The sequence below is a fragment of the Thalassophryne amazonica genome, chromosome 7 (assembly GCF_902500255.1).
Source record: "Thalassophryne amazonica chromosome 7, fThaAma1.1, whole genome shotgun sequence".
NCBI classification, from domain to species: domain Eukaryota; kingdom Metazoa; phylum Chordata; class Actinopteri; order Batrachoidiformes; family Batrachoididae; genus Thalassophryne; species Thalassophryne amazonica.
In genome coordinates, this window is record NC_047109.1 from 21,128,038 (window position 1) to 21,152,656 (window position 24,619).

The 24,619-nt window shown below is 46.0% G+C and overlaps 1 protein-coding gene across 2 annotated transcripts in view; it reads left to right on the forward strand.

Annotated features, from left to right (window-relative positions):
* Nucleotides 1-23,774, forward strand: part of LOC117513709 (blood vessel epicardial substance-like) — a 121,328-nt gene extending 97,554 nt beyond the window's left edge. For both annotated transcript variants that reach the window (XM_034173952.1, XM_034173950.1), the window contains 4 exons: nucleotides 2,277-2,385; nucleotides 11,046-11,213; nucleotides 13,586-13,727; nucleotides 23,526-23,774. In XM_034173952.1, coding sequence (XP_034029843.1) covers nucleotides 2,277-2,385; nucleotides 11,046-11,213; nucleotides 13,586-13,727; nucleotides 23,526-23,653 — 547 coding nt within the window. In that variant the 3' untranslated portion in view covers nucleotides 23,654-23,774. The remainder of the gene's footprint in view (nucleotides 1-2,276; nucleotides 2,386-11,045; nucleotides 11,214-13,585; nucleotides 13,728-23,525) is intronic.
* Nucleotides 23,775-24,619: the final 845 nt, after the last annotated feature.

Below are 24,619 nucleotides of genomic sequence, written 5' to 3' on the forward strand. Positions count from 1 at the left end.
AGTTAGTTTTCATGGAGCAATGACTAAACAGGTGATTGTTGAGTGAACAGTGGGTTGAGTGGACAGTGGACTTTAGCACTAAATGCTTGTTAAAGCAGAAGTGCAACATTACAAGCTTAAATGATTGACCTTTAGTGCACACCTTCACATTTATGAAACAGAAAAGTGTGTGGAAAAAGTTATGTTCCAGTTTCTGACCTGTTGCTTGAGGCTGGCTTCAGAAGCAAGCAGGTTTCCATCCAATTCCATGTTAAAATGGCCAAATTTGGAGGAAAAATAAGCATATTTACATTGCTATGCAAAAAATCATTTTAGTCTCTATCGCTAGTTCCCCCTCCATGACAGCTGTACTGGGGTGATTTAGGGGTGCTTAGTTTAATATGTCTTAAGATGTAAAGTTATGCATAATTAGGGGTGTAGTCACTTTGAGTTAGCTAGTGTGGTGCTGCTGAGCTGAGCGCAGACTCAGACCTCCAGGAGCACAAAGGCTGCGAGCTGTGGATGTTAGTTGTTGTGGTGGGTGGTGTTGTCCTTTCTGGGGTTGGGTATCAAATACCAGTTCCTTTAAAGTATCATTAAGAAATGATTCAATCCACCAACATCAATAGCCTTTTCACTTAACGATTCCCTTATCTGTCCTTCAGTTCGGACACTGGAGTCGTCGTTGTATTTGAGGGTGTTTATAGGGAAAATTATCATTTCTCTATGTTGATTGCAGACTGCAGTGGGTCTGCTTGAAGCCTGAAGCAACGAAGCAGCTCTTTGATTCACTGTACGCTGGTTCTGTCCTTCGCTGGTTTTCAGAAACAGCTGGTCCGCAATTTTTTCATTAACCCGTCTCAAAGCCATTTAAAGATGTCAATCGTGACTCACGTTTGTACTGATTAAAGTTGTGAACTGGGAATTTGTCTTGTTGGGGTCAAGAAACAAGAATCGTCCTCCGTACCACACCGGAGTATTACGCGATGGTTCTCTGGCATGAGCGCCAGCCAGTGCATAAACTGAAGTTGTCCATCAGGTAACGGAAATAATGATAATAATAATAATAATAATAATAATAATAATAATATCCTGTGTTTTGTGGGACTAAGTGCACAGCTCCAAAGAGCCACGCAGATTTCGGTCTGAATTAATAACTTCAGAATGAACCACCGTTTGAAATCAAATGACACCTCTTTCCAAACGTTATAATACAAATAGAACTACAACTGACCAAAACTGTTTTTTTTTTTTTTCACAAAATTAGATGTCCTGCATTCTTTATGAATTACATCCTGATGTGCCGTGCAGCCGGCTGCAACAGCTCAGCTCAGAGTCTATGGAGTTACATTTGTGTCATTAATATCTGAAAGGAAATGCTTTTGACAAAAACTACAGATTTTATAAATTTTTATTTATGTCCAGAAATCAAGGATCCAGTGTCCAATTTCATATTTATTTACATTAAGACTCAATAAAATGTTGTTGACATTGAAAACCTGCAAAGCCTACTTTTAGTACACAGAAAATTCACAAGAAGTATTGATAAGGGATTTGATCGGGTCAATAAGCGAAATTGATAATGGCAGCGATATCGAGAAAATCTTATCAGTACCCATCCTTAGTCCTTTCTGAGCTTTTTTTTATTTACAGATATCTGTAATAATATCACTTGTCCACTTAATTGTCCTAACAGATCATCTAAGACATCTGTGCTCTAGTATTTTTGTTGAGTGAAAATTTTGTTCTTTAATGTTGTATGCGGCGTTAGCACTTTTAGGTCCAGTTGATCCTTGATTACTGAGGTAACAGCAGAGTCATCATTTTCAATACCCACACCCATGCAAACAGTTATGAAAAGTACAACCCAGAACCAAAAACTATGCTATAATAAAACACAAGGCTAGCTAGTAGCCTAGCTTGTTTGCTAACTCTTGGATGGGGCATGTTCAGGCTCGGGTCCTGCCCAAGTCACGCAAGGTCTCACCCTCTTTACCTATTTATGGATTTGCCAGTACGTAAGCTGGTTCAACACTGTTAACATGGTGATGTCAGAGCAGCAATTTTTTGGCTTCAAAACGGTCTTCAGAAAACCACTGGGTGACATCATGCAGGGTTTGTCCAGTGTATACATACAGTCTCTGGCTTTAGTTAGGGAAGCTTGTGATGGACTGCCGGCCATCGTCTTCTTTGCCGTCATTTTTTTCTTCCTTCATATCCACAGATGTTTTTGTTTGTTTTGTACCCTGTTTTTCTTTCAACACTGAGTGTTTTTTACTTTTAATTGTCTGTGGCAGGATGAAGGTATCATACCGAGGACATTTTCTTCACAACATCTACACCAACTCATTCATTGATTCTCCGGAGTTCCGGTCCACAGAGATGCACAGAGGAGAGAAGTTCCAGGTAACCAAATCACAGTCCTAAAAATACGTCAGTACAGGGTGTCACATCTCCAATCGGTGTTTCAGCATTTCCCATAATGCCCCTGGCAGTCGCCTGGGCTTCCCAGAATGCACTGCAGTGCCAGCCGAGTTCCACTGTCTCACAGCGCATATAAACAATGGCAAAGCAAGGATGTGGATGGCGTTACCGAGTTCATGGCGACTGATGATGATTATACGTTTTCCCAAGTTGAGAGGGTTATCTAGAGGAGGTGCAGCACCTATGATGGACTTGTGCTGCCCCCATGTTGTCTTATTGTCAATACTTCATGAGATGTGTTTACACTGAGTGCTGAGCTTCTGACACTGGAACTCTGCTAAAGCCAACCTCTCGCGTGTGTCATGGCCCGCCAGATGGCGCGAGATTCACAAATGCGAAATACCGAATAGGATGAAATGCTTTGATGATTTCATATCATGAAAATTCAGTAAGGTATAGGTTATATATTATATTCCAATTCTAAGGTGGAACTATTGTTGTGTGGGCCGCCAGAAGAGGAGGTACTGCTGGCCCACCACCACAAGAGGGCGCCCTGCCTGGAGTGCGGGCTCCAGGCACCAGAGGGCGCTGCCGCCTTACGGGAGCAGCCAGGGTGACAGCTGTCACCCATCAATGGACACAGCTGTTTCCACTCAGCACGGAGGTATATCAGCAGGACGGCGTCTCCACCTCAGTGCCGAGATATCGCCTTAAGATAGAGGTAACAATTCTCTGCTATATCATATTGCCTTTTCTGAGCATTGCAGGACAGCTGTCTACTCAAAGATAAGTACTCACCTTCCTGCAGTTTTGTGACGTGAGGTGGAGACAGCTTCTCCCCTCTCTGTGTTACTGGGTGCAGCCGCATCCACTCCTGTGTGTTTGTTCTCTTGCCAGCAGTACCGGATCCGACGAGCGGAGGCAGTGGCCACCTGGGAATTCGGGACTTGGCGGTTCCAGTATTTCCAGGGTTCGGTGGCAGAGGAAATCTGGGTGGTTCCGGTTCGACTTGGACGGACGTCTCCTACCTTCGAGCCTGCCCACACGACACCAGTGGAATTCGGTTTAACCCCAAATTGTCAATTGTTGTATTGGTTGTGCACGTTCCACAACAGTAAAACCTTGTTATTTACCTTCTCCATTGTCCGTTCATTTGCGCCCCCTGTTGTGGGTCCGTGTTCCTACACTTTCACAACAGGATATCTCGGCCAGCGTCATGGATCCCGAGGGGCGTCAACCGGCTGTTGAACGGCCAATGGAAGAACAGGGCGCGTCGGCGTCTTCGGGAGGGGTAATCGGTGAGTTGCAGCGGATCCTCACCGCTTTCACTACTCGGATGGATTTAATGACCGAGCAGAATGTTCTCCTAAACCGCAGGGTGGAGGCTCTCGCCGCACAAGTGGAAGCGCGCCCCCCGGGCGCCGCTGCGGCTCTCCCTCCCGTGGATCCTGCGCGTGATAGTGACGTTCCTCTGGTCGTTCAACGGCCCCTCCCTCCGTCCCCAGAAGCATACATAAGCCCTCCAGAACCGTACGGAGGCTGTGTGGAGACGTGCGTGGATTTTTTGATGCAGTGTTCGCTCGTCTTCGCACAGCGTCCCGTGATGTACGCGACTGACGCTAGCAAAGTAGCTTATGTAATAAACCTGCTTCGCGGGGAGGCACGCGCTTGGGCTACAGCGCTCTGGGAGCAGAACTCACGGCTCCTTCACACGTACGATGGGTTTGTGCGGGAGCTCAGAACAGTGTTCGACCATCCCAATAGAGGAGAGACCGCTTCAACCGCGCTACTGTCAATAAGACAGGGGCGTCGGAGCGTAGCTGCCTATGCAGTCGCCTTCCGCATCGCGGCGGCGAGATCCGGCTGGAATAGCACTGCCCTCCGCGCCGCCTTTGTAAACGGACTGTCACTGGTCCTAAAAGAGCATCTGGTGGCGAAGGACGAACCGCGGGATTTAGATGGGCTCATCGATCTGGTTATACGACTTGACAACCGGTTAGAAGAACGCCGTCGGGAACGAGGCGAAGGGCGTGGTCAGGCACGCGTCGTCCCTCTCCCTTCCGGTTCCGACCGAGCTCCGCCCTCCCCACGCTCCTCTGTTCCTGCGCTCCGTGCACCTACGGCTCCCCCTGCTGACGAAGCTATGGACACGAGCAGGGCAACATTTAGGGCACCTGGAGCACAAAGGAGGCGGGTCTACGGAGCTTGTTTTGTTTGTGGCTCGAGTGAGCATCTTGCAAGCGACTGCCCCGAGCGGTTAAACTCCAACGCCCCGCCCCTAGAGACTGGGCCAGGGGTGGGCCAAAACATTCACGTGGGACACACCCACATTGCCACACGACTCCCAGTCACGATCCTGTATGAGGATTTAACCCTGAAGGCCCCAGCACTGGTGGACACGGGCTCTGAGGGGAATCTGCTAGATAGCAGATGGGCCAGGGAGATTGGGCTCCCTCTGGTGGCTCTTACCTCGCCTGTACAGGTTCGGGCACTAGATGGCTCCCTACTCCCACCAATCACGCATAAGACACCTCCAGTAACTCTGGTGGTGTCAGGTAACCACCGGGAGGTGATCGAGCTCTTTGTGACTCAGGCCACCTCCCGAGTGGTTCTGGGTTTTCCCTGGATGCTAAAGCACAATCCCCGGATCGATTGGCCGTCCGGGGTAGTGGTACAGTGGAGCGAAACCTGCCATCGGGAGTGTCTAGGTTCCTCGGTTCCTCCCAGCTCCCACGCTAAGGAGGAGGTCCGAGTCCCGCCCAATCTGAAGGCGGTGCCGGCGGAGTACCATGACCTCGCTGACGTGTTCAGCAAGGATCTGGCTCTCACGCTTCCTCCCCACCGCCCGTATGATTGTGCCATTGATTTGGTTCCAGGCAGTGAGTTCCCGTCCAGTAGGCTGTACAACCTCTCACGGCCGGAACGCGAATCAATGGAGACCTACATCCGGGACTCATTAGCCGCCGGGTTGATCCGGAATTCCACCTCTCCGATGGGTGCGGGTTTCTTTTTTGTGGGTAAAAAAGATGGCGGGCTTCGTCCATGCATTGATTACAGGGGGTTGAACGAAATCACGGTTCGCAACCGATACCCGTTGCCCTTGTTGGATTCAGTGTTCACCCCCTTGCATGGAGCCACAATCTTCACCAAGCTTGATCTTAGGAATGCGTATCATTTGGTTCGGATCCGGAAGGGAGACGAATGGAAGACGGCATTTAACACCCCGTTAGGTCATTTTGAGTACCTGGTCATGCCGTTCGGTCTCACTAATGCTCCCGCGACTTTCCAAGCGTTGGTAAACGATGTCTTGCGGGACTTCCTTCACCGGTTCGTCTTCGTGTATCTAGACGATATACTCATCTTTTCCCCGGATCCTGAGACTCATGTCCGGCATGTCCGTCAGGTCCTGCAGCGGTTGTTGGAGAACCGCCTGTTTGTGAAGGGCGAGAAGTGTGAATTCCACCGCACTTCTTTGTCCTTCCTGGGGTTTATCATCTCCTCCGACTCCGTCGCCCCTGATCCGGCCAAGGTTGCGGCGGTGAGAGATTGGCCCCAACCCACAAGCCGTAGGAAGCTGCAACAGTTCCTCGGCTTTGCTAATTTCTACAGGAGGTTCATTAAGGGCTACAGTCAGGTAGTTAGCCCCCTGACAGCCCTGACCTCACCAAAAGTCCCCTTCACCTGGTCGGATCGGTGCAAAGCCGCGTTCAAGGAGTTGAAACGGCGCTTTTCGTCTGCACCAGTTCTGGTGCAGCCCGATCCTAGCCGCCAGTTAGTGGTTGAAGTGGATGCCTCGGACTCAGGGATAGGAGCGGTGCTCTCCCAGAGCGGGAAGACCGATAAGGTTCTTCACCCGTGTGCCTATTTTTCCCGCAGGTTGACCCCCGCTGAACGGAATTATGACGTCGGCAATCGGGAACTCCTTGCTGTGAAAGAGGCCCTCGAAGAGTGGAGACATCTGTTGGAGGGAACAGCCGTGCCATTCACGGTTTTCACTGACCATCGGAACCTGGAGTATATCAGGACCGCCAAGCGGCTGAACCCCAGGCAAGCCCGCTGGTCACTGTTCTTTGGCCGTTTTGACTTCCGGATTACCTACCGTCCCGGGACCAAGAATCAAAGATCGGATGCATTGTCCCGGGTGCACGAAGTCGAAGTCAAAACGGAACCGTCGGATCCCCCGGATCCCATCATCCCGGAGTCCGCTATCGTGGCCGCCCTCACCTGGGACGTGGAGAAGACCGTCCGGGAGGCCCTGACCCGTGACCCGGACCCCGGAAACGGACCAAAGAACAGACTATACGTCCCACCAGAGGCTAGGGCTGCAGTCCTGGACTTCTGTCACGGTTCTAAGCTCTCCTGTCACCCTGGGGTGCAAAGGACCGTGGCAGTCGTCCGGCAACGCTTCTGGTGGGCGTCCCTGGAGGCCGACGTCCGGGACTACGTCCAGGCCTGTACCACCTGCGCCAGGGGCAAGGCCGACCACCGAAAGACCTCAGGGCTGCTACAGCCACTGCCCGTGCCTCATCGCCCCTGGTCCCACATCGGCTTGGACTTTGTCACGGGTCTCCCGCCGTCCCAGGGCAACACCGTCGTCTTCACGGTAGTGGACCGTTTCTCCAAGGCGGCCCACTTCGTGGCCCTCCCGAAGCTCCCAACGGCCCAGGAGACAGCGGACCTCCTGGTCCACCACGTCGTCCGTCTGCATGGAATACCATCAGACATCGTTTCCGATCGCGGTCCCCAGTTTACCTCACACGTTTGGAGGAGCTTCTGCCGGGAACTGGGGGCCACGGTCAGCCTTTCGTCCGGGTATCACCCCCAGACCAACGGGCAAGCAGAGCGGGCCAACCAAGAATTGGAGCAGACACTACGCTGTGTGACAGCCGCGCACCCGACAGCCTGGAGTACCCACCTGGCCTGGATCGAGTACGCCCACAACAGCCAAGTGTCATCCGCCACCGGCCTCTCCCCGTTTGAGGTGTGCTTGGGGTATCAGCCCCCCTTGTTTCCGGTGGTCGAGGGAGAGGTCGGTGTGCCCTCGGTCCAGGCCCACCTACGGAAGTGCCGTCGGGTGTGGCGTGCCGCCCGCTCTGCTTTGTTAAAGGCCCGGACGAGGGCGAAGAAACATGCAGACCGGCGGCGGGCCCCGGCCCCCAAGTATCGTCCTGGGCAGGAAGTGTGGTTGTCCACCAAGGACATTCCCCTACAAGTGGACTCCCCCAAACTCCAAGAACGATACATCGGTCCCTTCAAGATCCTCAAAGTCATCAATCCCGCCGCAGTGAGGCTCCAGCTTCTGGCCTCGCTGCGGATCCACCCCGTATTTCACGTGTCAAGGATCAAGCCTCACCACACCTCACCCCTCTGCACCCCAGGTCCGGCACCACCTCCTGCCCGGATCATCGACGGGGAACCGGCTTGGACTGTGCGCCGGCTCCTCGACGTCCGTCGAATGGGCCGGGGTTTTCAGTACCTGGTGGATTGGGAGGGGTACGGTCCCGAGGAACGCTCCTGGGTGAAGAAGGGCTTCATCCTGGACCCGGCCCTCCTGGCCGACTTCTACCGTCGCCATCCGGACAAGCCCGGCCGTGCGCCAGGAGGCGCCCGTTGAGGGGGGGGGGTCCTGTTGTGTGGGCCGCCAGAAGAGGAGGTACTGCTGGCCCACCACCACAAGAGGGCGCCCTGCCTGGAGTGCGGGCTCCAGGCACCAGAGGGCGCTGCCGCCTTACGGGAGCAGCCAGGGTGACAGCTGTCACCCATCAATGGACACAGCTGTTTCCACTCAGCACGGAGGTATATCAGCAGGACGGCGTCTCCACCTCAGTGCCGAGATATCGCCTTAAGATAGAGGTAACAATTCTCTGCTATATCATATTGCCTTTTCTGAGCATTGCAGGACAGCTGTCTACTCAAAGATAAGTACTCACCTTCCTGCAGTTTTGTGACGTGAGGTGGAGACAGCTTCTCCCCTCTCTGTGTTACTGGGTGCAGCCGCATCCACTCCTGTGTGTTTGTTCTCTTGCCAGCAGTACCGGATCCGACGAGCGGAGGCAGTGGCCACCTGGGAATTCGGGACTTGGCGGTTCCAGTATTTCCAGGGTTCGGTGGCAGAGGAAATCTGGGTGGTTCCGGTTCGACTTGGACGGACGTCTCCTACCTTCGAGCCTGCCCACACGACACCAGTGGAATTCGGTTTAACCCCAAATTGTCAATTGTTGTATTGGTTGTGCACGTTCCACAACAGTAAAACCTTGTTATTTACCTTCTCCATTGTCCGTTCATTTGCGCCCCCTGTTGTGGGTCCGTGTTCCTACACTTTCACAACAACTATGCCAGTATAGAAAGGTATATCTAAATATCTAAAAAGGAAGAGTAAAATGGGAGAGTAGAAAAGAGAAGAGTAGAGCCACTTAGGTGCCTGGTCTTGAGAACCAGGGATGGTAGGTTAAAAAGCTTTTTTATCCCATGGGAACTCTCCCTACCCACCCAAGCAGCTCAAGAAAAAGGTATATATAATATAATAAGTAATAAGACATAAGAAGGATAAGACATCACAGGAGAAGATTGTTATCAAACACAAAAAAACAGCTATTTTGTAAGCTATGATGAACGCTGCTAAGGCCGGCTAGATAAGCTAACGTTAGGTAAAACTAATTGTACCCCGCTCCTCCAATATTTACTTAAATCTAATAATATTAAAAAGGGGGAACAAGAAAAAGCGTGTAGAAATGTATATGGAGACATAAGTACATATACGAGTATATGCAGAAAAGAGAAAAACGGCGGCCGTTTTAATCACCATCATCATGTAAATGTGTTGATTTTTTTTTTTACATTAATTGATGTAAAAAGCTTACACTGCATATTTTATCCTTGAGGAAGCTGTGTGATTACTGAAGGATGTAAATAAAAAGAAAATAAATAATACCAGATTGGCCCAGTATAAGCCAAGATTTTTTTTTTCCTCAAAAATGAATCTGAAACATCCAGGGGCATCTTTTAATCACAGACTCAACTTTTGCATGTTAATTTTAGATTTTTACCTGATGCCATCAAATAAGGCCACAGTCCCAGCACCAGAAAAAAAATATTAAGGGGGCGATGAGTTTATCACAGGGGGCATCACGACGCATTGGAAACGCACCGCCCTCTGCCGCACTGACAAGCGCAACCCTCAACCTATCAAATCCCTTGAACACAGACACACGCCATATCCGTTTGTTTTAAAATTAATTACTTTAGTTAATTAATTTGGTTTATTTGTTAAATACATGATATTATTGAATAACTAATATTTTGCTATATTTTCCAGTATTTCTTTTTCTTTCTTTTTTATTTTTTGATAACTCTAACACCCGAAGGGGCGGGGTTGATGACGTGAGGGGGCGTCGCCCCCAAACGTCCCCTCGTGGCGCCGGCTATGTAAGGCCTTTGGGTATTGCGAAGATTTTGTGTCTATCCATCAGAAGGTTGTCTCAAACCAGCTTGTGAAACATATCTCATAAATGATTTGAACAGCTGCCGTCGGCCTTCGGGGTTCATCATTCCACTTCCATTTATTGATGTTTTTGTTTTCAAATTCCTGTCTCATAGATCCAAACTGACTGCTACATCAGAGTCAATTTTAAACTGCATGTGTCCACAATGACCTGACCACAGGCTAAAAATATTCATTTTCCATGACGAAATGTGTATGTTTCTGACCTGGTTCTTTCTGTGCAGCGTTTGCATGTTCTCCCCGTGTTCACATGGTTCCCTCTGGGTGCTCCCGTTTCATCCCACATCCAAAGACATGCACTTTAGATGAATTTGTGGTAGGAGGAAGTGAGAGTGTGAATGTTTTTGTTGTTCTCTATGTTTCGACCCTGCGATCGGTTGGTCTCCTGTCCAGTGTGAACCGCATGTCACACCCAGTGACCAGTGGGATAGAGTGCAGAGTGGATGGATAAAATTATACAATGATTCACTGAAAGAAGACACAGTCCTATGTTTGGTTTAAAAAAAAAATACTGGTGTGATGTGTCTCTATTCAGTGTTGCCAACTTAGTGACTTTGTTGGTATATTTAGTGAGTATTCAGACCCCTCTAGTGAGTCTTTTTCAGAAAAGCAACTAGTAACAAATCTAGTGACTGTTCCTGGTGTTAGTGGAGACATCTGGAGACTGTCCGGTGCTGCCGTGGGACTGGACCCCTCCCACATTCCAAACCACTCACAGACTGCCCAGTCCTTCCCCGGCCGTCCCTCCCAGCTCCAACCGGGGCGGGAGATGTTCACTCGTCCACTTTCAGACTGCAAATGATTTGCGCATATGTAAAGCCGCTGCTGTTAGGGTGGGATATAAATGTCAAATTTTCTTTGTCGAAAATAAATCACTGCACTAAATCCCACTAAAGAATAAAAACCTAAGTAACTCTGCTAGTGTCTCCACTGGGTCACTTTTACTGGTCCCAAGCCTGGATAAAGGGTAAAGGTTAGAATTGTCACATTAAAAAAAAAAAAAAAGAATCAACAGACGAAAGTTCATTTGTAGTTGGCTAATTATGCAAATTAGGTGATGAAATAATTTTCTGATTTGTAGTGACTTTTAGGACAGCCCATAGCAACGTTCCGTACTGTGTCTATTTCTTTTGTTTAACAGGTGACTATCATGGCAGAAGAGAACTGTAAGTTCCTGTGCTGGTCCAGAGAGAGGCTCACCTATTTCCTGGAATCAGACACTTTCCTCAATGAGGTGTTACGATACCTCATTGGCAAAGACATTACCAACAAACTGTACTCTCTCAATGACCCCACACTCAGTGACAAGGTACGTCAGGCTCCATGAGCAGTTTGTACTATAAAGTATGTTAGGCTCTGCCAGCAGGATTGTACAACCCCAATTCCAATGAAGTTGGGACATTGTGTGAAATGTAAATAAAAACAGAATACAATGATTTGCAAATCCTCTTCAACCTATATTCAATTGAATAAATCACAAAGACAAGATATTTATTGCTCAAACTGATAAACTTTATTGTTTTTGTGCAAATATTTGCTCATTTTGAAATGGATACCTGCAACACGTTTCAAAAAAGCTGGGATGGGGCAACAAAAGACTGGGAAAGTTGATGAATGCTCAGAGAACACCTGTTTGGAAACATTCCACAGGTGAACAGATTAACTGGAAACAGGTGAGTGTCATGATTGGGTATAAAAGGAGCATCCCCAAAAGGCTCAGCCATTCACAAGCACAGATGGGGTGAGGATCACCACTTTGTGAACAACTGTGTGAAAAAATAGACCAACAGCTAGGGATTTAGGGATCATCTACAGTCCATAATATAATCAGAAGATTCAGAGACTCTGGAGAACTTTCTACACGTAAGCAGCAAGGCCAAAAACCAACATTGAATCCCTATGACCTTCGATCCCTCAGGCGGCGCTGCATTAAAAACCGACATCCTTGTGTAAAGGATCTTACCGCATGGGCTCAGGAACACTTCAGAAAACCATTGTCAGTTAACACAGTTCGTCTCTACGTCCTACAAGTTTAAAACTCTACCATGCAAAGCGAAAGCCATACATCAACAACATCCAGAAACACCGCCGTCTTCTCTGGGCCCGGGCTCATTTGAAATGGACAGACACAAAGTGGAAAAGTGTGCTGTGGTCTGATGAGTCCACATTTCAAATTGTTTTTGTAAATCATGGACGTCGTGTCCTCCGGACAAAACAGGAAAAAGACCATCCAGATTGTTACCAGACAAAGTTCCAAAGCCAACATCTATGATGGTATGGGGGTGTGTTAGTGTCCATGCCATGGGCAACTTACATCTGTGATGACACCATCAATACTGAAAGGTACAATCAGGTTTGGAGCAACACATGCTGCGATCCAAGCAACGTCTTTTTCAGGGACGTCCCTGCTTATTTTCAGCAAGACAATGCCAAGCCACATTCTGCACATGTTTACAACAGCATGGCTTCGTAGTAAAAGAGTGCGGGTACTAGACTGGCCTGCCTGCAGTCCAGACCTGTCACCTATTGAAAATGTGTGTTGCATTATGAAGCGCAAAATACAACAGAGAACCCGGACTGTTGAACAACTGAAGTCGTACATCAAGCAAGAATGGGAAAGAATTCCACCTACAAAGCTTCAACAATTAGTGTCCTCAGTTCCCAAATGCTTATTGAGTGTTGTTAGAAGGAAAGGTGATGTAACACAGTAGTAAACATACCACTGTCCCAACTTTTTGAAATGTGTTGCAGGCATCCATTTCAAATGAGCAAATATTTGCACAAAAACAATAAAGTTTATCAGTTTTGAACATTAAATATCTTGCCTTTGTGGTGTATTCAACTGAATATAGGTTGAAGAGGATTTGCAAATCATTGTATTCTGTTTTTATTTACATTTTAGACAATGTCCCAACTTCATTGGAACGGGGTTGTACTATAAAATATGTGAGGCTCTGCATGCAGGTTTTCCTGTAAAGTATGTTAGGCTCTGCAAGCAGGTTTTACAATAAAGTGTGGTTATACTATAACTTATCCCTTATCGGTCCTTCAGAGCGGCGGTTGTTTTTGAGGGTGTTTTATCGGGAAAAAGAACAGTGGGTCTGTAATCAACTGCTTCTATAATGACTCCGCTTTGAAGCTTGAAACGATGTGGCAGTGCTCTGATCCGCTGCTTTGTTGGGTCATTGCCTTCGCTGCTTTTCAGAAGCGGCAAACTCCGCTTCTTACCCCCCTCTCAAAGCCATTAATTTAAAAATGTCAATCGTGAGTCACTTTTGTGCGGATTAAAGTCACTACCTGGAACTCTTGTCTTGTACTATAAAATATGTTAGGCTCTGCATGTAGGGTAGTCTATAAAGTATGTTAGGCTCTGTGAGCAGATTATACTGTAAAGTATTTTATGCTCCACTAGCAGGCTGTACTATAAAGTGCGCATTAGGCTCTGCGAGCAGATTATACTGTAAAGTATTTATGCTCTGCTGGCAGGCTGTACAATAAAGAACGCGTTTGGCTCGGTGAGCAGGTTTTACTGTAAAGTAATAGTTGTGGTAAATTTAAGCTGAGGTACAGTATTCCAGCAGTCTGAATTACTTCTTATTGGCCCACCAACATAGTAGTGCATGAATGCAATAAGTACTGTCAAACATGCTGCTGATGCAGCTGTTGGTGGATGTGTTGTAGGCCGCAAAGAAGCTGGACCGCCAGCCCAGTCTGTGCTCACAGCTCTCCATGATGCAGATGAGGAAAAGCATGGCGAGCACGAGTGACACTGATGATGTGCTGAACCAAATCCTACGTGGAGGATCTGCTGGCTCCTCACTCCGTAAGACACATCATCCTCAAACATATGAAGTACACGTTTCTGTTGTTCCTGGAACTAAGACAAGATGAGAAAGAATAAGAATGAGAAAGATCTTTATTAATCCCAAAGGAAATTGTTTTGCCAAAGTGCCAAAACAGTAAACAAAGCTTCTTTTTTTTAACAGTGAGAACAGTTGAGTACAACATGTTTGTGCAAAATAACTGAAGAAACTTGCACAAGATGTTGAGATATTGCACATAGCGCTGAGTAACTGAAAAACTGTAATTGTTATGTATTCATCCTGCAGAAGGGAGAGGAGTAGAGTCTGACTGGCACAGATAGGAGGGACCTCCTGTGGCGTTCTGTGGAGCACCTCGGTGGCCTCAGTCTACGACTGAAGGTGGTCTGACAGGACGTCACTGTGACGTGTAGGGGGTGGGAGGTGTTGCAACAGATGGTTTATTTATCCCGTAGGAAATTCAAGTATCCTGTAGTATCAATAAAAATTCAAATACTTGTACAAATACACATGATCTGAAAGATCTGAACAGTTGTGGGCACAGCTAACCAAAAAAGTTAGCTTCGATAACCATTAATCAGATAACTGAAAAGTTATCTTTTATGATGAATAAACCAATAAACTGCTAAAAAATTTATCTTTATTACAGATAACTGATAACTATTAGTATTGATTTGGACGCAGATTATACTGTCGGCTTCTGATAAACCAGTTTCACTTTAAGCACTGCAGGGGCTTCTGGGTAAATTCAAGGATCACAAACACAAAGAACGCACGAAAAATAAATAAACAAAAAAATAAAACCCCAAACACTGTCATCATCTTTCAAAAGCAGTAAAACACAGTATTAGAAGTCACAGTTTATCTCGGTATTAGATACACCGTCATTTAGGAACTAAAAGCTACTGCTTTTTTTCACACACTTTCAACCCTGTGGCTTAAACAACCGAAATACATCTATTATTGCATTGATTGGCAGAGTAAAATACACATAGTAAATATAAATTCTTACCTGTTAGTTTCAGTGGGATTCATCTGAATAAATAATCCACATAAAGCATCCTTTTTAATCCAAAACAGTGTTGAAACGTGAAGAAAAGTCCCTCCCTCTGTGCACACAGAGAGCTCGTCTCCCCCACCGCGTCTTGGTGATTAAATTACAGCCACAAAGAAATAAAATAAAATAATGTTAAAATTAGTCTGTTTTGTTTTTGTGTCGAGTGGACAAGTCACTGTAACGTCCAAAGTGAATCTGAACTACACTACCCACAATGCTCCCTGCGTCGACCGGCCAGTTAGCCAGGCTGCTCAGTGGCTATAAGCACACAACAAACGGACTAAAATGTTTGATTTTAGGGTTTACAAATGTTTTTGACCGTTAACTTTACCAGCAAAGAAAATGTTATCAGATTGAAAGTTATCGGAACTAAATTTGTCGGAAGATAATTGGTCCGATGATGGTTTTAAAACTTATCTGAAAAGCTAATCCGATAGCAAAAACATTACCTTTGATAATTATTTGCTATCAGATTAGCTGAACTCTGCCCACCACTGGATCTGAATACAGATCTTTCTTTTTGTTTACAGGCAGTTTGTGTCTATAACAAAAACAATAATTCGCTCTTAGCTTCCGATGACTAAAGTAGTGTTTGTGTTGTAAATATAGAAATGTTTTCAAATGTTTTAGGCAAAGGCTATAGAGGGTTTTCAATCATGTGACCCGATTTGCTGCAGGACAGGTGCCGTCTCCATTCTGGATTACAAGGAGGGCTGTGCGTGATAGAAGAAAGGAGAGAAAGTATTTAAATCCTCGAGATAAAGCTATTTATCGTGATAGATGTGTAGCAGTTGGTTCAGTGGGTCCGTATCTTATACCAGATAGTGAATTTAGTGGTGATGTAACAAACTGGTCGACAGTGTCACACTGCGATATTGTGAACTAGGAAGCTGCCAACCATGTCAGCCTTGCCGGCTTCCTGCAGAGCATCACGGCGGAGCTCTGAAAGCGGAGGTCGTCTTGAAGTCCTGAGCGATTTCTCTCACGAGGCGCTAGAAGGGCAGCTTGCAGATCAGCAGCTCGGTGCTCGAGGACCACAATGTAAATAAGCATCCGTATTGGAAGCCTTCTTGTGTTATCCTCTGCAGTATTTTTATGTATTCTTATATAATTTTATTGCCGAATAAAATAAAATTCTGGTAGCGGCAGATCTCTCTCAGCGCCACAGTGCCGTGAGGCCTTCTTCACACCGACGTTGAAGCTTCTGCAATTGTTCGCCAAATGCACGTAGCGTATCACAGCGGCCACCGCGTCGTAATCCAGAATGGGCGCGGGGCACAAATGACGTGACCGATAAGTCACATGAAAACCACTTTATATGCCCAGCCATTGGGTAGATAAGTCATACATTGAACATTATATGCACAAATGTTGGGCAGATAAATATAATGTCTTACCTTATTCACCCAACCGTTGGGCAAATAAGTCATACATTGAACGTTACATGCACAACGTTGGGCAGATAAATATAATATCTTATTCGCCCAACCGTGATCGTGTATTTGACACGTTTTGTGCATCTAAACTATGTTTTTTATACCACTTTTAAGGCTCTATTGCAGCATATGTTTGACACATTTAACTGCGCCATCTTAATTACTGCAAAAACACCTCAATGGATCAAACAGACAAAACAGTTTTTAAACAAAATGCTGCTTGTTGGCTGTAAGATGGTGTTAGTTTGACACAGTTCCCTGGGTGTGATGAGCCAAACAGAACCGCTTTAGATAAGAGCTCCTCCACAGGCTGTGAACCCTCCCCCAGCGGCGAAAAAATATCTGCCTTTTTTCCCTCCTGCGTTGAAACCGAAAGTGAGCTTACAGCGCGCTCATTGGTCGGTTGTGGTTGGGCGTATATGCTCGCATATTTACTTTATTGAACCAACGGTTGGGTGTATAGCCACTCCGAATGTTTTATTGGGTGGTACGTTCACCTCACATATGACTGTGCTCCTTAACACAGTGCCTTATGAATAAATTCAGTTTGCTCCTTCTTGCATGAAGTGATAAACACGACTTGTACTCCAGTGCGACTCATAATTGTTTTTTCCTCTTAAAGAGGCATTTTTGAACCAATGTGACTCTGGTGCGATTTACGAGGTCTGTCAATAAAGTAACGGTCCTTTTTATTTTTTTCAAAAACTATATGGATTTCATTCATATGTTTTTACGTCCGACATGCTTGAACCCTCGTGCACATGCGTGAGTTTTTCCCACGCCTGTCGGTTACGTCATTCGCCTGTGAGTACACCTTGGGAAGGAGTGGTCCCGCCCCCTCGTCGGATTTTCATTGTCTGGAAATGGCGGAATGAAAAGGACTTTTTCCATCAGAATTTATCAGAAGCTGTTAGAAACTGGCACCTGGAAACCATTCGAAAAATTTATCTAGCTTTCGGTTGAAAATTTTACGGGCTTCACAGAGAATAAGGACTGTTACTACAGCTTTAAGGTATGCTCGGCGCGCCGCGCTCTGAGCTGCGACGACGCGGTACAAGCCACCGGACCATTTCTAAACAGATGGCTCTGTGGATACGAGACCATCGTGTGCTCTTTCTCTGGTTATCACAAGAGCTGGACATCAGCCATTTTCCAGCAGATTTCACTTTAACAAGAGTTTTTTCATGGAAAGCCGTGCGGGAGGCTTCGCGCATAAAGACCAATTCGCTTTGGAAGCGAGACAAAGGAACACCTCCGTTTCGGCATGTCAGAAGACAAGTTTGGACATGCCTATCTCGGCCTTTCAATGCTTACCAGTTCAGTAAGTATCAGAGAAATTGTGGAGAGCTGGACATGTCTTTCCATAAATAAATAAAAAGGACCGTTACTTATTGACAGACCTCGTATACTCTGGAAAATACAGTTCCACAATCCACATGCAGAGGAGCATGTTCAGGAACAGACCCCTTTGTCTATGAATGACCTGATGTGCTGATACCATTAACACGTGAGCTGGCATCACATGTCCCCTCTGTCCACCAACATACTAGTCACCAGTGCACACTGAAGGCGCAGGTGTCTGCGTTTCAAAAGTGATATGTGTTTTTAATATTACGACGTGAGGAGAGCCCACTTCTCAGTGGCGTCTCGTTAGGTCATGTTCTGCATGGCACCATATGTGTTTCCCAGCTGTGCGTAGCAGTGACGCGGTGGTCCGGTGCAGCTGACTGGCAGCTCACTGCTGTCCGTGCTGAGACATGGTTTGGGTGGTGCAGTTTGTTTTATTTTTCCCCTTGTCGTCATCATTTGCAGACACGTGTGCAGCACCGTGCCTTGCACATGGTGGAGTACATGTCCAATATGTTTCCCCACCTTTGCATTGCACTGACGTGGCGGTCAACTGTGATGCGGAGTGCAGAAAGCTGCAGGACCGCAGCAGTGGTCATGGGCCGGTGGTCAGCTCCTTCCCTGCATGATTTTGAATATCATCCAGCCTATGACGCGATGACATGTCAATTACAGTCCCCTGACAAACCCATAACTGTCGTGCTTGTGTGCGCTATCACCATGTCAAGTCAGCTGGCAGCACGAATGGCCCACCTGGACTCCAAGCGATTCTGGCCGACAGTGGGTCGAATGGTCATTCATCCAGCATTTATGCCATTCGGCCACTGGTGTGAAGGCTGCCTCATCGCGCCATTCGGCCACAGTTCGACATGACGATGATTTCATGCTGCTCCTCGGCCACTGCACGATATGTCGACCTGTGTACGAGATGCCATTGCGACCTCATCTCGCTGCCATTCAAATGGGATTCCGTCGTGAGCGGCACACAAATATAGAGTGCGTGTGCCATGCCCAAAATTAATGTGCAACTGCTGTATGAGGCGTTCGAGTGCGGCTCTGATTTCCCATGAGTGGCATTTGACTCCTCCTTCACGTGCCATTCTGCTTCAGTCATGTTATGTCTGGAGGGGCCCTAAACAAAACAGTAATAATATCACACTCATTTTGCACTCATCATAAGTTTAGAATACTGTGCCCTCCAAAAGTATTGGAACACTTGGTATTTCACACATTTAAATTTGTTTATGCCATTTCAAATACAAGAAACACAAAAAATATAAAAATAAAAATATCTAAAATTATCTTCCTTAAACTCAAACTGAAAGCAAATCTCTACAACCTCGTATAAATTAATAAAAAATATAAAATATGGCCTTCCCGATTAAGTGGTATAGAGGATTTTTAAATTAAATTTAAAGAAAATTAAAAAGAAGACCTGAATGTTCACCTAAAAGTTACCAGAAAGTACATCTGAGATGCAAGCCTAGATTTGAAACTTTTTTATTTCTTCATAATTGATGTAAATAAAGTCCAAGACATATTCAGTGACTTGGAAATGCTCATGTACCCATCCCCTAACTTGTCTGAAGAAGACTGGCACCAAAACTGATTATTATTTACAGGTTTTATACCAAAGCATAAGAACTACGAGGTCTGTTAGAAAAGTATTGTACCTTTTTATTTTTTCAAAAACTATATGGATTTGATTCATATGTTTTTACGTCAGCCAAGCTTGAACCTTCGTGCGCATGTGTGAGTTTTTTCACGCCTGTCGGTTGCATCATTCGCCTGTGGGCAGGCTTTGAGTGAGCACTGCTCACCCCTCTCGTCGTCGTTTCATTGCGAGGAAATGGCGGAATGATTTAGGCTTTTTTTCCATCAGAATTTTTTCAGAAACTGTTAGAGACAGGCAGCTGGAAACCATTCGAAAATTTATCTGGCTTTTCGGTGAAAATTTTACGGGCTTCACAGAGAATGAGTGTTACTACAGCTTTAAGGACGGTCCACAATGGCGCACGGCGCGCCGCGCTCCGAGCCGCCATCGAGAGGCAGAAACCAAACCACCACATCATTTCTAAACGGATCACTGTGTGGAGCCGGGGACCCGTTGTGTGCAATTTCTCTGGTTATCACAAGAGCTGGACATCAGCCATTTTCCAGCAGATTTCACTTTTAACAAGAGATTTTGTCATGGAAAGCCGCGCGGAGGCTTCGCGTATCACGACCAATTCGCTGATGAAGCGAGACAAAGGAACACCTCCGTTTCGGAGTGTTAGAGGACAAGTTGGGACATGCCTATCTCGGCTTTCAGTGCTTACCAGTCGAGTGAGTATAAGAGAAATTGTGGAAAGCTGGAAATGTCCCAACTTGTCCTCTGACACTCCGAAACGGAGGTGTTCCTTTGTCTCGCTTCATCAGCGAATCGGTCGTGACGCGCAAAGCCTCCGCGCGGCTTTCCATGACAAAATCTCTTGTTAAAAGTGAATCTGCTGGAAAATGGCGGATGTCCAGCTCTTTGTGATAGCCAGAGAAATTGCACACGACGGCCCCGGATCCACACAGCCATACCGTTAGAAATGATTTGGTGGTTTCTGCCTCTCGATGGCGTCTCGGAGCACGGCGCGCCGTGCGCCATTGTGGGCCGTCCGTAAGAGCTGTAGTAACACTCCTTATTCTCTGTGAAGCCCATAAAATTTTCACCGAAAGCCAGATAAATTTTTCGAATGTTTCCAGCTGCCTGTCTCTTAACAGTTTACTGAAAAAATTCTGATGGAAAAAAGGCCTAATCTTCCGCCAGTTCCTCGCAATGAAACAATGACGAGAGGGGTGGAGCAGTGCTCACTCAAAGCCTGCCCACAGGCGAATGACGCAACCGACAGGCGTGGAAAAACTCACACATGCGCAAGAAGGTTCAAGCTTGGCTGACGTAAAAACATATGAATCAAATTCCATATAGTTTTTGAAAAAAATAAAAAGGTACGATACTTTTCTAACAGACCTCGTACTTATTAGAGGTGGGGCGATACCGGGAATTTTAGTATTGATCCGATACCAAGTAAATACGGCCCAGTAATCACCGATATCGATACCGATACCAATATGTTTTCATATTTAAGCTTCATAGATCCAAAGGATCCAAAAGACTTAGGACTAGAATTTCGCCAAACATTGTACGTGACAACAAAATACTTTATTATCACAATCAACATTTGTTTAAAAAATATCACTCAACACAACTGAAAAACAAAATCTCCTGAGGTAGAGGGCTGACTTGAGGAGAGTGCTGAGTGGGCGGGCCAGGCTGAGCCTACTTGCATGGCTGTTGACTGGCACCGCTGAGCCACGTGATCATGCAACAACAAAAGACCCAGAGGGGGGGAGGGTGTGCTGCTCTGTGTTGTGTGACACAGCGCAGCGCTGCTCTTACAGACAGAGAGTAGACTTTGATAAATCTGGGTGCACAGCAGTCAGTGTGTGTGGGAGAGAAAAAAGCTTGTGTTGATCTTTTTTACATGAGGATCGTTCAATATCAATACCAGCATTGGTATTGATATTATCGATATTAGGATCGATCTGCCCACCTCTACTACTTATGCAACCCATCGTCTTGGCTTTTATATTTTTAATTAATTTATATCAAGTTGTAGAGATTTGCTTTCAGTTTGAGTTTAAGGAAGTTAATTTTAGATTTTATTTTTTTTAAATGGCATAAAACGCATTAAAATGTGTGAAATACCAAGTCTTCCAATACTTTTGAGAGCAACTGAGTCACACCCAGGGGCAGGCGTATTTTAAGTGCATCGTCCTAGTGTCAGTCAGAGAGCAAAATTAAGAGGTTATTAAAAAGTACTTCCAGTCCTTATTGGATGTGTTAAACTAAACATATTCTTCTAGGTCATCTTTCTTCAAATAACTGTCCTTACTTCTAAAGAGCCCAACTTGTAGATGTTTTGTGCTGTTGACATAACTGCTGAGAAACAGTCATTAAATAAGGTGTTACTGTTTCGGTCACGGGCAGCACGGTGGCTTAGTGGTTATCACTGTTGCCTCACAGCGAGAAGGTCATGGGTTCAGTTCCCGTGCCTTTCTGTGTGGGAGTTTGCATGTTCTCCCCGTGTTTGCGTGGGTATTACTCCAGGTGCTCCGGTTTCCTCCCACATCCAAAGACATGCAGGTTAGGTGGATTGGAATCTTTAAATTGTCCTTAGGTGTGCGTGTGGGTGTGGTCTGTTTGTTGCTATTTGTGGCCCTGCGACAGACTGGCGTCCTGTCCTAGGTGTACCCCGCCTCACGCCCTATGACTGCTGGGATAGGCTCCAGCCCCCCGCGACCCTTAAGTGGACTAAGCGTAGAAGATGGATGGATGGATGGATGTTTCGGTCACCACTCTCACAACACAACAGCACCGTGGTGAAGTCCAGAGGTTTTATACAGAACAGAGGAGGAAAAAGTAGCTATATTTCATTTAGCCTGTGCATCTTCACGTTATACTTTATAAAGCCAACAGAGCACCCCTTACCAAAATAGTACATACAAGTATGTTTCAAGTATACTTCCAGTTTACTTTTTATATTATCAGTACTATTTTTTGGTAAGGGACGATCTGCTAGCTGTCTACTAGTTTCATTAATCTAACATCACTGCAGAAGCACTTACATATAAAGCAACCCGAATTAAAGAAAGGAGAAATGCCTCTTTTAACAACCTGGACCGTTTACTCACCGATATAACTTTGATGTCATTAGGAGTCCACGGTTTGGACGACGTGCACTGCTCAGCGCGAAGATTTTTCATTTTCTGTTAAGGTGCATTAGAACTTTTGTGCTACAACAGCGCCAACGTCTGTACAGGGAGGGACCTAGCAGTCAACATGTTCACCAGTTTCAAAATGCAGCTGGCTTTTTTCAACCAGAACTGCAGTTCCATGACATCTCAATCATCTGGGTTGGCACCTGGGGTGTCAAATCAGAGTTTCAGGGGGTCCAGTGCCACCCCAGCGTCCCCTCTAGCTCCACCTAGACCTGGCAGTAGCCACCCCCCCACTGGAAACAGTCCTACTTATTGCTTGAGAACCTAACATGGCTCTTGTGTTGTGAGTACAGAGATTGGTTGGCCCTGAGAAGGGACCCCCCTCACTCCATACTCCCGCCGCACTTCCCAGAGTACAGTATCTCCCGGGGTACCCGATTACTACTCCTTCTCCAAGTCCACAAAACCATGTAGACTGGATGGCATACTCCCAGGCCTCCTCCAGGATCCATGTGAGAGTGAAGAGCTCCACGACCAGGACGAACCCGCATTGTTCCTCTTCAATCAGAGGTTCAACTATCGCCGAACCCATCCTTTCCAGTACTCTGAAGTAGACTTTACCAGGGAGGCTGAGTAGTGTGATGCCCCCTGTTAATTGGCACACACTCTCTGTTCCCGTTTTTTTAAATTGGGGGACCACCACCCCAGTTTGCCACTCCTTAGCACCATCCCAGACCTCCACACAATGTTGAAGAGACGTCTCATCCAAGACTGTCCCTCCACACCCAGAACCTTCAGCATTCTGGACGGATCTCATCAACCACCAGGGCTTTGCCACTGCAGAGGTGTTTAACTACCATATTATTCTATACCGCTTATTCCAGTTAAGGTTGTTGGGGGGGCCTGGAGGCTGTCACACTCCTGAGCATGTGGAAGCCCCCCCTTCCCCTGTGTGGAAGAGATGGTGCTGTGAGTAATGGGTGTGTAACATGCAGATTTTGCTGCTCTGATGCTGCACAGGGATCAAAACAGTCCTCTGTCACATTTAATTTATTTTGTTTGTAAACATTCACGTCACATTAGTTTGAATAAGCATGACGCTTTGTTTTATGCCGTGATAATTTCTGTTTTTTCTTGGTCTGCAAACAGCATTTTATAATCTTATTGCTACAGAATATTTCATATTATCTGATTTTTTTTTATCTTTATAGAGAAATCACCTGATACAAAGACTTCCTCGAAGATGAAACCAATAGAAGAAGTTATGGAGGATGATGTTTTTGAAAAGTCCTCCAATCCTCAACACCTTTCTACCACATCCATTGAGGATGTGCAGTGAAGAAGGAAGAACACACTGGGCCCTATCTTGATTATCTTTGGCACACAGGCTTAAGTGCATGGCAGAAGTGTATTTGGGGCATGTCCAACTCCAATGTATGATTTACAGGGTGCACAATTTTAATGCAAAGTAATTAGGGTTTGCATAGTTGTGTTCAAAATAACAGCAGTGTGTTAAAAAAGTGAGTAAAGCTCAAAATCCTTATAATATTTATTTCCATACACACGAATGCACTGGGAACACTGTCCATTCTATTCCAAATCAAAATGTGAAGAACAATTTATAAAATTTGATTTTACTTTACAGAAAGTGAAGAAAAAGGAATAGTAGACTGTTTAAGAAAAAGCATGTCTGCATTTTTCTTTACAAACTCAAACATTCACTATATATAAAATGCTTGAAAATTTAGCTTTCCTGTGAATGATTGAACTAATATTTGGGTTGTATAACCGCTGTTTTCTAAGAACAGCTTCACATCTGTGTTGCATGGAGTCGACCAACGTCTGGCACCCCCTGTGAACAGGAATACTATCCCAGGATGATTTGAGACTACATTCCATAAATTCTTCTGCATTCAACAGCATTTTTAATGTCACCCCACCAGACGTCTATTGGATTAAGGTCCTGGGATTGGCCGCTCCATAATGTTAATCTTGGTTGGTCTTGAACCAAGATGCTGCTCGAATGCTGGGGTGTTTAGGGTCATTGTCTTGTTGAAACCCCCATTTAAAGGAAATTTCCTCTTCATCATAAAGCAACATGAACCTATTAAAGTATTTTGAATGTGTGTCACACTGAGCCGTGATCCCTGGTATGCAATATATAGGCCCAACACCTTAGTAGGAGAAAGATGCCCATATCATGAACGTTGCTTCACTATCTTGAGTGTAATGTGGCTTGAATCCAGTTTTGGAAAGTCATCTGACAAACTGTATGTGGTCCCTAGATTAAAAAAATATATATATA